Source organism: Alligator mississippiensis, chromosome 13, assembly GCF_030867095.1.
Source record: "Alligator mississippiensis isolate rAllMis1 chromosome 13, rAllMis1, whole genome shotgun sequence".
Lineage (NCBI taxonomy): Eukaryota > Metazoa > Chordata > Crocodylia > Alligatoridae > Alligator > Alligator mississippiensis.
In genome coordinates, this window is record NC_081836.1 from 51,571,250 (window position 1) to 51,583,916 (window position 12,667).

Here is a 12,667-nt window from a genome sequence, read left to right on the forward strand (position 1 = left end):
TCCCTGCCAAAGGATTGCAGCACTCACCAAAAGCTGCTCAATCTGTCGATCCTTCCTGCTATTCTCCTCCTCCAGTCGTCGGAGCTTTGTTTTCAGCCGATCCCCTTCACTTTTCTGAGCCTGGATTTTCTAATATGGAACAAGCAAGCAAGCAAATAAACTAATAAAAAATAAGTCTAAAGTTCCTCCTTAAATTCTGCCCAGGACCTGCAGACAGGCAAAAGTCAGAGGCACAATGAGCTTTTGTTAAACCCACGAGTCACTCCTAGACAAAGTGAGGATCACCAAACTTAATGACAAGAAAGAAGCAAGAAAGGGACCATTGAATTAGATTAGGATCAAGTGAGAGGGGAAATTGCAGGGTTAGGGAAGGATTAAAGAGAACAGAACTTAACAGCAGGGCAACTGTACACAAGTTTTCTGAGTCATGGTATTTCTTTACTGATATTTTCTCTAACCAGGTACCTTTTTGTAGCTTTGTCCGGGAGTCAAAACCAACCCCACACCATCTTCCATGTTCCAACAGATTAATTGACTGATTTAATAGAACCGGGATGGGGACAGCTGTAGGAGTACAAGTTGCAAAGGAAGCAAATTTAAATAAATCTTTTCAGTGTTCTGCTCAGCATTTGTTCAGGGCTCATTCTGTTGTGCAAATATCTTGTATACTTCAAGACCTCAAGACCAATGATATCTCCTTGAACAAGTAGGGTTTCATTTTCACCCTAACATCACTTAAGTGGAGAGCCTTAGTGGCTCTTCCGGGTACAGGCAACAGATCCTTTTAACCTGGAACCAAGACAGAGATGAAAGAGGGTATAGAACTTTTACTACACAAGTAGCAGATGGACACACCTTCTTCAGTTCAATAATCTCATCATACATATCCTCCTTCTCTTTGTAGTCAGGAGTTCCAGGGATGTAGCCTACAGAAAGAGACATGCAAAATTAGGAAAATCCTTGACACAAGAAGATCTGAAAGAGATGCAGTCTTAAAGGTACCAAATAACAGTTGAAAAGCATCAACCGGAAATCGAGTCAATTTCAGAACCAATGCTACAAGTTGCAGATGCCAGTGTTTGTGGAAATTTTTCCTTTAAAAAAATATTTCTCCTCCTCCCATAGCTGTCTGAAAGGTTCACACAAAAGCAAGAAAATTAACCAGTCACTTGTAAAGTACTCTCAAAGTCCACAAAATGTAATAGAAGAAAAAGAAAGAAAAAAGCACTTCTCCGGTCTCTTTGAGTTATAGCAATGCTGGGCGTTACATGTAATAAGCAGGTGCAAAAATTTCAGAGGGAAGTGCAATTTTTGTTTGCAATTTACTTCTAAGGAATACAAAGTAGGCGTGTGCCTGAATTTTGTTTTTCTCATAAAGCCCAATTGATTTTTACATAGCAAGTGTAACACACAAAACACTTTACAGACAGAAGTAACAATGAAAGTCAATGCTTTATGCAGAATTTCAGGCAGGCAGACACATTATCTGATTTAGCAGCTAGGAATAGAGAGAGCTAACATCATGTGACCAGCCAGCTCTCAGCCAGCGCTCTGCAAAGCACATTTTGATTTGCTTTGATTTTTCCTTTAAGCTGGAATTGCAGTAACCAATGCTATTACTACAGCAAGATCCCTAAACGAACAAGAGTTCGTTCTGTTATACGGTGACTGTGCTCACCATTGCTAGAAGAACGTGAGTGTTTGGGCTTCTTCATGCCTAAAGCTTCCTTCAGATACTCCGGAGTGCTACTGGAGAGCTTATTCCGAATGTGCCCCATCTCAACATCTGACTTCAGAGTTTGGTTCATACCTGTTAGTAATGAAGGGGTAGCAGAGATGGGGAGGGAAACAGAGATAACCATACATTAAACTAACTCTGAACAAATGCAACAAAAGGCTCAGGTTGCTTCTGATAACCTCTAACAGAAATGAGTAAACCAAAAATGTAAACTTTCAATAATTAGATAACTCAAATTCAATTCTACCCAAGCACAGAAGAATAAGTTTTTTTACCAGGCATTACCCAAAGATAAATGTTTGTTTCCCCAGAGTCTGAAGGTTAAACAATATTCAACAATGAACAGAAATGTCTGCAAATATTGAGTATTCAAAAAAGGGTCTGAAGCAAATATTTAAATATAAAATGTAACCATGGGCTAAATGCAGCTCTGGGATAAGCAGGCTTAACTTTGACTGGATTCAACAGTAGCTGTACCCTTCTGCGCCAGAGCTGTGACACTGTACATTGAAAAGTATAGTTTATAGATGTGGAAGGAATTCCTATACTACCTTGTTGCAGAGATCCTAGCCAAATCTGCCTCGATGTCTTGGCTGCTGGGCTCTCAAAGAATATGTTTCCTGTTCCTTTCAATGATCTCCCAAGTGCAGGCTTTTTAGAATATAGGCATGTGCTGGAACTGTATGGAGACTCTAAAACAGAAAAGACTTCCATGTTGCAAAACATCCTGCCCTTCCTTTAACAAGTATATCAGCACTTTCTCCTTTTGAAATATCTGTTGCTTCAAGAATCCCAGATACATTAAGTCCCAATATAAACCTAATTATCACAAAATCTTTATTACACCCAAAATCCTTTGCTTGTAGATGCAAGAAATAAAATCCATCTCTAAGACATGGTGCCTAAACAGGCATATACATTCAAACATTAAAATGGTTTATCAATGGAAATACAGATGGCCAGCAAGAAGGATACTGCATGGCTCAACAGAGGAGAACTTTTCTACATAGGCAAGTCAGCCACAACTTTTGTGATGACAATAAAGGCATAATCAGAGGTGATGTCAAAAAGACAACAGGTCAAATAAAAACTGCTGCTTGTAAAGTAAATTGTTTATGCCATCATAGGCATTTCAGGAGAGATGAAAAGAGCATGCATGTGCATTTGCATGAAAAGAAAGGATGCGTTTGATCTACACCTAGCAAGGTAAAGAAAGAAAAAGTCACTGTTAGAGATATTAGATCATACTTATAAAAAGGCTCAACATCAGGTATGTATGAAGTCCTTTGAACATGTTATTGAAATCTCAGGAAGGGAAGATAAAGAACGAGTTTACTCAGTTCACTGAGAATGGAACTTATATTAAAAAAAAGTGTAAGTGGTATCAGCAGCTTATAGACATGAAAGATCTCCCGATTGCAAGGGGTAATTTGCTTAAGGATAGAAGCACAATACAGAATGGGCCACGTTAAAAATGGAATGGCAGTGCTTTAACCATTCCAAAAACCTCTATGGTACAGAAACACTGTAAACACCTAGATGTCTTAGATGATTGTGTACACTGCTTTAGTAATAGATCCCAAGACTTTGGATTACATCTGCAAGGGAGAAAATACCTCTCCAAGGAAATCAAAAGCAAACAGAAATTTAAATTGGCAAACTGTCTGCTATCACAAAGGAAAAGGGCTGAAGAAGGACTGTTCATCAATTTGTTCCTAGGACATGGACGTAAAGAAAACTATAAACTTCAATCTTAGTATTAGAAAAGTCAAACTTCTCCCTGTTATGGAACATAACTCGCAGATAGGAAGGCTTCATATCAGTGAGTAATACCACAGAATATCACAGGTGTTTGTTGTCCAAGGAACATAGATGCCAAATCACATTCTATATAATGATTATATATAGAAGAACTTGATTACACTCACTTGGTGACTTAGGAGGTTTGTGAAAAATGTTCTTTTTCAATTTCTGAAAGAAAAACAAAAAAGGCTTCCTGTATTTAAATGCTCACAGTCCTAAACAACTCAACACCAACTTTAAAACAGAGATAGAAGCCCTTTTAATGGGGATCCAGAAGTTGTCTAATGGAACAATATTAACTCTTTTGAGTGGAGAGCGAGGACTATAGGGCACAAAAACACATACAGCTAGAAATTCCCTTCAGCCACCCCAAACGATCTACTTTTACTGAAGTCCAAATATCATTATAGCACCTACACCAAGCTGTAGTAAGTGAAACAGAGTGATCACATACCAAAACAGCGACCCACCAAAATTAAGTGGCTGCCCCAGAATAGTACATGCAACAAAACCAAAGCTGTTTTGCTGTGTTACACTTCAAGGCATGATTAACCAATTAAGCAATGCTTTCAGTGGCCATCTGGCCAAATGTTCAATCAATAAATGGCGTGATAAAAGAGGAAGAAATTACAAAATATGTGTAATAACTTTGTAGCTGCTTCCCATCTTGCTGTTAATTGACAGCTAGAAGCCCCTGTGGCTGGGAGCCCTGGTGGCTGACTGGATCTCCCAGCTGGGAGGGGTCCATGTGCAGCCTGGGAGCTCCTAGGTGATAGTGTCTCAGGCACAGGGGTGCACCAGCTGCCAGAGCTTGCTTCTTGCCCGGGGGGGTGCTGCTTCTTGCCAGCGCAGGAAAGGGCATTTACTTGTTCAATTACATAAGAATATTCTCAACACACTACTTAAACCTCACACCTGGATGGTACTGAGAAATGGATTTTACAAACCATCTCTGACCAAGTATAAGAATTGTGACAGCCCAGATAATGGTCACAGTGACTAGGGCCCCCATGTCAGAACAATCTTTGCTGAGTTGGTACAATATAGTTAGCTCTGCTTGTAAAGAATCTTTTAGTAATCAGGCACTTTAACAAGGATGTGTTGTGTGCAAGGGAACTGGTAACCAAAAAGATCTTTTTTATGCATCCACAAAAGATGTATTGTTAAAAAAAGGAAAAAAAAACTTACCATCTCTATGTCTGATTCACAGGTTGCTGCAGACAGACTGTCCTCTATCTGAGGGTAGATATGTACAACATAACATTTACCGCTTACTAGCCATTTGGCTAACATATACACCCACCGAAATAATATCCCACTAATCTTGACTGAAATAGTCACTACAGCAAATTCAGCTGGGCATTCTCCCAGTCTCACTTTGCAAGGAGACTTGTAATTAGGATTAATTCCCTAAGGAGGAATCTGTGCAAGATCTTTCCCTAAGAATTTGAAAACCTGGTTGCAACAAAGCTATTCATTCTCAGCACAAGATAGGATTAATAGGTGCAAAACAAAGAAGACAATGCAGGTTGCTGGATTCCATCAAAGGCAGTAACATAACAATAACTTATAAAGTAAGCTATAAATGCCCAGAGACTCTCTAAAGTTTTCCTGATGAGAAATCTTATTTCTCATTAAAGAACACTCACATGCTTATTTTGTAAGCACAATTATGCTTCCCTTGATACTTTATCACTGGTGGGTTGGGCACAGAAGCCAATTGCATGTCTGAATGCCCCCATCTCAGTGCCTTTAGTTTTAGAGAAGGGCATGATATACCTTAAAGCCTGTCAAATAATTCTACATTTCATAAGTAACTAAATTAAAGTGCTCATCAATATGCAATATGTGATATTCAAGATGTGATATTAAGAAAAGGTTAGCACAGCATCAACTAAACCCCACTCACTTAAGAGGCTTTCTGGAGAGTCATCCTGAGTCTCTTGTGGTTCAGGATGACACTATAGTGGGGGCTACTGAGTCAGGCAAGGTGAGTACTCTGTACCGATGACTGTATATGACTGGAGAATACTGGGTGCCTACTTAAGTTTGTATTTATACCTTAGCACTTAGGATGCTTCACATATTCAACTGCTGTATAAGCAAACCTCAGAAGAACTCTGAGGGGCAGATATTGTCCTTGTCCCTGGGGAACACCCCTGCACGTTTGCTCTGGCGTGCAGCAAGTTGTGCTGGGTGGGGTAGAGGAAGCTGAGGCCAGGACCTGGGCTGGCCCCAGCAGCCTTACCTGGGGTCTTGGGGGCCTCCCGGGGTTGCAGTGGCAGTGACCTGGATGTACAGAGCCTGGCCAGCAGCTAGAACATGGCTGTGACTGGCCAGGCTCTGGTTTCAGGTGGTACATGCTGCCACCATGTGCACCATCCCACTTCTTTTCTGGAGTTTTTTTCATTTGACACCAGGAGATCGCAGTGTCAAAAAAACGCCAACACACCGCACTGCAAATTAGCAACACAGCAAACATGCATGTGCAGCACATGCAGTTTGCAGTGCCACAGACAGGTTTGCAGCACTGCAAACTATATTTGTGTGCTTGTGGGGATGTGCCCAAGGAAGCAGAAACAAAGAATTTACGTGATCTGAGACCCTGAAATACTCAATGAGTCAGAAGAGCCAGCATTACAAGACAGAGAGGAAGGATGGTGCCAGGAGTTAGCCCACTAGTCTGACACCTGAGGAAACCTGGGTTTAACTCCCTGCTCCGCCACTGATTCCCCATAAGTCCTTGGACACATTGCTTAGAGCTAGCTCCACAAAGGGACTTTGATGTTGCAATGCTAAGCAATGGAAATACTTAAGTTTTAGGTGCTGGACCCTCAGAGTGGAGGCCACAGCTCTGCATAAAATGCCTAAACTCCCTATCCAGTGCATATAGACTTAATCATCTGAAGGAGATTCACAGCAACCAAAATGCTGGGCAGAGAACCACCTACTCAATCCTGAAGGAAGAAGCGGGGTCCTAAATCCTATCAGTTGCCTAACTGAGGGGGTACAACTGAGACAGTAGCTCTGGACCCTGCCTGGGGTGGAGGTACAAAGATAGCTGCTCCATGTAGAGCCACCTCCCTGTTACCTCTCTGAATCCTGCTCCTTTCTGGGACTTAGACACCTAACCCCACACTTCAGAGACGGGTCTGTGTCAGGTCAGGATTCCCAGCCTAAAGCATTCTCCTAAAATTAAGCCCCCAAGTCATCCCTCTCAAGAAGAGGCAGTAATTGTCTCTCTTAAAACAACCTCATCATCACTGGGTTTGTTGCCACCCACCTTTTCTCTGATAGCTCAGTGACTCAAAGCCCTCAGCCAGGATGCGAGGGATATTGGATTGTGTGTGGCAACAGCATCCTCCACCCTTGTTGTGCAACTGTGTATAGAACTATTTGTGGCTGAAGAAGGAGGAGGATTCAGGCACCAAGTGATATATTTTATCCAATTAATGTTTAATATAAATAGTATTCCCTGCAGAAAAAGCTGAACCCCTGGTTTCCATTCTCTGAGTTGAGGCTTTAATCGCTTCCCTACCTCACAAGGAGAGGAAATAACAAATATATTTAAGACTGTCAGGTATTTATTTGGATGCTGTGGAGATCAGGGCCATGTATGCACTTAAGACCAATATATCTCTGCCCCACATTCATCCCTGTAGATTAGTAATTCTCAGGGTGCCTGGAGATACTTTCAAGGATGCCTCGGGGTGCCACGCAACATTAGCACTGTGAGGTGTGTAAACATGATTCACAAGATAAACCCACAAGTGTCAAACAGGAAACTAGCATATTAAAAACCATTCTGACCTCTTGTGGTCTTCTCGAGTTCTTTGCAACAGAAAACTGACTCCTCAATTTACATCGTCACTGACTGCCTTTCTTGCATACCAGCCTCTGGCTTCTTTACTATTCATCCCATCCAGGAAGTGCGCACACCAACTGCAGATGCTTCCTCTGCCTGACAAAGGGTATTTATATCCAAAAGCTTGCTATGAAGACTTTTTCCAACTATTTGAGTTGGTCTAATAAAAGATATCAGATTTACCCAAAGAACCTTGTTTGCAACAGAAAAGGCACTCTAGTACTTTTCCAGAGTTAAAAAAAATGAGTGAAAAATGAAGAGCTGGTGGTGTAAGAGTGATTTTGTGGCCATGAGTGTAGAGAAATTATGAGGGGCAAGGATTTCTTGGGGTGATAAAAGATAACTGATTAAACATGTTTGCAATACTGGCAAACTAAGTATTGTTATGCCTCTTTATAAATCTATGTTGCACCTACACCTTGAATACTGTGCCCACTTCTGGTCCTCACATCTAAAAATTATATATCAGAGCTAGAGGTCCACAGAAGGGCAACAAGGATGATTAGCGGTATGGAGGGGCATCCACGCGAGGAGAGACTAAAGAGGCTAGACCTATTCAGTTTAGAAAAGAGAAACTTGAGTGGAGGGTATGATAAGGATTTACAAAATACTAAATGGTGAAGAGAAACTCAACAGGGATTTATTATTTACTCTCTCACACAATACAAGAATTAGGGGTCACAAAATGAAACTAGTAAGTAGTAAGTTTAAAACTGAGCCAAACTTTTTCACACAGCGTGCCGTTAATGGGTAGCACTCAGTTGCCACCGGATGTGGTGGAGCCGCACTGCACTGCCAGGTTCAAGAAGGGACTGGCCAGCTTGGAGGAAAGGGGCGTCAGTCACTATTGAATATGGGCGTTAAGAGGCACGGCCTCTGAACCAGAGCCTCCTAAACCTTCAGCCCTGGAGGCTGCAAGTGAAAGAGGGACAGGGGGAAACAGTCAGACCCGGTTCACCCTCCCTTTCGGCACCGGCTCTCTGCCCGGGTGTGACAGGAGCCGGGGGCAAGTCAGACTGGCCCAGGCGACGGCAGCTCGTATGCTCTGATGCTACGTTAAGACCTTAGGTATCCCGGTTGTAGCTGTATTGGTCTAGAGAAAAAAGCAATCCGGGTCTGTGGACAGAGGCGATATCTTTTATTAGACCAACAAGATTTTTGTAAAAAGAAAACATTCTTTAAATTATAAATTTCCGGGCACAACAATTTTTTTTTTTTTTTTAAAAGCTTGGAATTAAAGGAATTTTTTTGTTGTTGGTCTGATAAGAGAGATCGCCTCTGTCCACAAGCCCCGACTGTTTTTTCCTCTAGACCAATACGGCTGTCCAGGCTCGTGGACAGAGGTGATCTCTTTTATCAGACCAACAAAAAAAAAATTCCTTTAGTTCCAAACTTTTTTTTTTTTAATTGTTGTGCCGGAAAGGTTGCAATTAAAGATTTTTTATTCATTTACTTATTTATTTATTACAAAAATCTTGTTGGTCTAATAAAAGAGCTCACCTCTGTCCACGAGCCCTGACAGCCGTACTGGTCTAGAGGAAAAAGCCATCAGGGCTCACGGACAGCGGCGACCTCTTTTATTAGATTTTTTTGCCAAAAAATGTCTTTAATTGCAAGCTCTTAACACAGCTCATGGACAGAGACGATCTCTGTTATTAGACCAACAAGATTTTTGCAAAGAAATGTCTTTAATTCCAAGCTTTTTTTTTTTTTTAAAGGTTGTAATTAAAGTGGGGGATTTTTTTTTAAACAAAAATCACGTTGGCCAAATGCAAGAGATCACCTGCGTCCACGAGCTTGCAATTACATTTTTTGGTAAAAAATTTACCAAACGACATTCCTCCACCACGAGTCTTGGATGCTTTTTCCTCCAGCCCAACCCGGGGGTCTCCACACAGGAGCAGCCCTCCCCTGGGGTGCTTGCACCGCCCCTTGATCCCTGCTGCACCCACACACGAAAGCCTGGGCGCTTGCACCCCCGTGTCTCGTCCCGCCCGGGTCACCTGCCCCGGCCCGGCCCCGCCGCTCACCTGGCCCCCGCCCGCCGCCTCGGACATGGCGGCGCCCTCACACGGCACTTCCGGGTCGCCGTCTCCATGGCAACCCGGCTAGGCCGCAGCGCCCGGGCCAAGCGTGGCGGCGCCCGGAGTGAGGACTGGCGGGGACGACCGTGCGCTTGCCCGGAGTTGCAATGCACAGATAGAGCCGGGGGTGGGGTCTGCTGGGCCATGGCTGCAAGGAGGGCTCCCCCTGGCTCCAGAGCTACTCACTGGTCTTTGCTGGGGGTGGGGGTCAAGAGCAGGTGGTTTTGCCAAACCCCCAGCTCCAGGAGTCAGGGGATTGGCCTGGTTTTGGTGCAATTTCTAGCACCCGCTGCGGTGAGCGAGTGCTTCCCAAACGTCTCCTCGGTAGGACCCTGTTTTTGGCCCCGTTTCCTCAGCGTGGCCCCATCTGCTGGCATTGGATGGAGACGGAAGTGACCCACAGTTTGGGAACCGCTGCCTTAAGGACTCAAAGCCAGAAGGCAGAGAGAGCCCTCCCTTGTACTGTTGTTTCAGTTGTGTTACAATATCCCCAGTCTGGGATTTTCCCAGGGCTTGAGGCTTGCCCCGTTCCTAGAACAAACCCCTTTGCACGCCCCTGCCTCCGCTCTGCAGTTGTTAAACCAGGACCCTTGCACGCTCATGCTGAAACACAAAGCTCCTCCCGGGCCGAGATGGTTTCGGCTGCTTCCTTGGAGGGGCCTGTACAGGCTTGTGGTGTGCTTTCTTGTGAGTTTGATTAAATAAAGTACAGAAAAGAAAACCTAATAAACGAGTAACAGTGATAATACTTTGCATTTATCTACTATCCATTTTTCCTGAAGCTTTCCTAAAGGAACTAACAGAAAGAGATGCAACATACACAAAGATCTTTCTGCCCTCGCTGAAATGTAGTCCCTTCTGGGTTGAAACATGGGAAGTGCATAATAGAATTAAAGTATTAAGATTTAAAATCTATATTTCCATAGGAATATACCCCCATATACCTTTGTCTTTAGCCAAGTGTGGGAGCTATTACGAGACAAGAGCAATGAAAAAAGCTGCAAGAAAGCTAACTGTACCACACGCTTAAACATCACTTTCAATAACTTGGATTTCCGAATCCCACGTTTCTGGTGTAGATCATTTATAATCAGAGCGGGAAAATAACCTCAGGCTTGTGTGGGAGAGAGTTGTCTCTCATAATAGGCAATAGCTGAGAGGCACGATGCATAGTTGTGTGAGATGCACTCATGTTAGGGCTCTGACTATATTAAAATAAGAACAAAATGAAAACCAACCAAGTCTAAACCCAGTAGGAATAAGAGTAACATTTATTATTGCAAGGAAGGACATGGAAGAGGCAGCCTTGCTCATGAACGCGAAGCAATAGTGCCATCATGTGGATCCTCCAAAGCTTCTCTGGGTCTGAAGTTAGGTTAGACACATCATTAACGATCTCCAACCCTTCCTGCAAAAGGATGATGTCTCAAAGTAGTTGTGGGACAAACCAGCCCTGGCTTAGATAGCCTTCCAACCTCAAGTGGCACGTCTCAAACAAAAGGCTATCCAGCCCCCAGTCTCACCGAGGCACCAGGCCTTGCAACGGACCCAAGTGCCTCCTGTGCCCCAACATCAGTCCAGACCACATCTTCATCACTGACCAAAAAAATACAGATTTTGATATCTGAGGTTCATTCGCTTGCAACTCCACCCAGGTCATACGCACCCTCACCTGCCTACAGCGCTCCTCTGCCGTCTACATTGGACAGACTGGACGATCCCGACACTGCAGAACGAATGACCGTCGCCGACACCGGCTGTAGAAAGACATGCCAGCCTGGGGCAGAACAGTGAACCTCACCGAGCACGCCGTCACCGACTGGATCTGATCTCAGATGGCAAACTTTGGAAAACAGATTTGAATGGGAAATTGCAGAGCAACAAATCGTCCACAAACTGAACATCGGGACGAGAACTAAGAGACTGTGTTAGGGAAAGGACTGCGGACGGGTGTGTGGGAGCGCAGGTGTGTCTATTGCAATGGGTGTGCGGGTTTTAAATGCGGTTTAAGGTGGGTGAAGGCAAGCACTGTATATATAGAACTATATATGTAACTATACACACACACATATACACACGTATATTTAAAAAACAAACAAACCTGGACTGTGCTAAGTATGGTTTAAATAGAGACCATGGATTCTACGTGGGTGATTTGGGGACCCCTGGGTTCCTATGGGTTTGACATTTTGTTTGCTTGTCTCTCCCAGCACTGAGCCCCTCTCCTCTCCTGCTGTCTCCCCTGCTCCTCCCTTGTCTTTTGTACTCTAATTTCTCTCCTATACTCTGCTTTCTGCAGCCCTTTCAGGACATCTGATGAAGTGAGCTCCAGCTCACAAAAACGTGTGCTATCCATATATACACACGTGTGTGTGCATAATAAAAGGTATCTTCCATGCGTCAGGTATCCAGGTTGTAGCCGTACTGGTCTAGAGGAAAAGGCAATCAGGACTCTTAGTAGAGATGATCTCTTCTATTCGACCAGCAAGATTTTTGCAAATTAAAGACATTTTTTTGCAAAAATCTTGTTGGCCTAATAAGACATCATCTCTACTACGAGTCCCGGTTGCCTTTTTAATAAAAGATATCATATCTACCCAAAGACGTGCAAAGAAGTGCGTGTGCGTGTGTCTCACGGACCCAGAGGGACAGCTTTCCAGCTCCCTCTGTGCAAAAATGACGTTTATTTCCTACACGCGGGGACTTTTTACCATTTTTAACTTCCCCTGAGCCTAATGAAGGGCATGTAAGCCTGAAAGCTTGCAGAAAAAGATAAATATTTTTGGTTTGAAATTTCTCAGCGGGTCTAATAAAAGGTATCATCTCCGAACCACAAGTTCTGCGTTACTTAAAAAAAAAATCCCATCTACCCGAAAAAGGTAGGGGTGATAAATATAAATTAAAATAAAAAAATCCCAACTACCCAAAACAAGTTGTGATAAATATAAATTATTTTTTTTTTAAATCCCATCTACAAACACACACGTATATATATATCTTGTGCTATTTGTGTGCGTGGAGCCGCAGGCGGAGCAGTAGAGCAGCCCGGAAGCCGCAAGCGGAGCGGCAGCCCCGGGCGGGGGGGAAGCCCAGGTGCCGCGCTCCGCTCCTCCGCGGCTAGTTTCGCGGCGCATTACGACAGTTTTACGACACTGGGCGGCAGGTGCGCTTTGCGGC

At 43.6% G+C, this 12,667-nt stretch overlaps 1 protein-coding gene and 1 long non-coding RNA gene across 4 annotated transcripts in view; both read right to left on the reverse strand.

Annotated features, from left to right (window-relative positions):
* The window catches only part of IQCE (IQ motif containing E), a 45,504-nt gene extending 35,992 nt beyond the window's left edge, over positions 1–9,512 (reverse strand). The window contains exons 1-7 of one of the 3 annotated variants that reach the window (XM_006260639.4): positions 9,437–9,511; positions 4,730–4,777; positions 3,667–3,709; positions 2,290–2,430; positions 1,679–1,810; positions 856–926; positions 28–129 (exon numbers count right to left, since the gene is read on the reverse strand). In XM_006260639.4, the coding sequence (XP_006260701.2) occupies positions 28–129; positions 856–926; positions 1,679–1,810; positions 2,290–2,430; positions 3,667–3,709; positions 4,730–4,777; positions 9,437–9,463 (564 nt within the window). In that variant the 5' untranslated portion in view covers positions 9,464–9,511. Of the gene's footprint in view, positions 1–27; positions 130–855; positions 927–1,678; positions 1,811–2,289; positions 2,431–3,666; positions 3,710–4,729; positions 4,778–7,351; positions 8,022–9,436 lie in introns of those variants that run through there. The other 2 variants (XM_059716569.1, XM_059716570.1) reach the window with 2 other exon arrangements.
* A 1,231-nt stretch (positions 9,513–10,743) lies between these two features.
* LOC109284950 (uncharacterized) lies at positions 10,744–12,621 on the reverse strand. The gene is made up of 3 exons (XR_002092590.2): positions 12,476–12,621; positions 11,163–11,333; positions 10,744–10,898 (listed from the first exon to the last, which is right to left on the reverse strand). It is a non-coding gene; the product is annotated as an uncharacterized LOC109284950 (long non-coding RNA).
* Between the last annotated feature and the right edge of the window lie 46 nt (positions 12,622–12,667).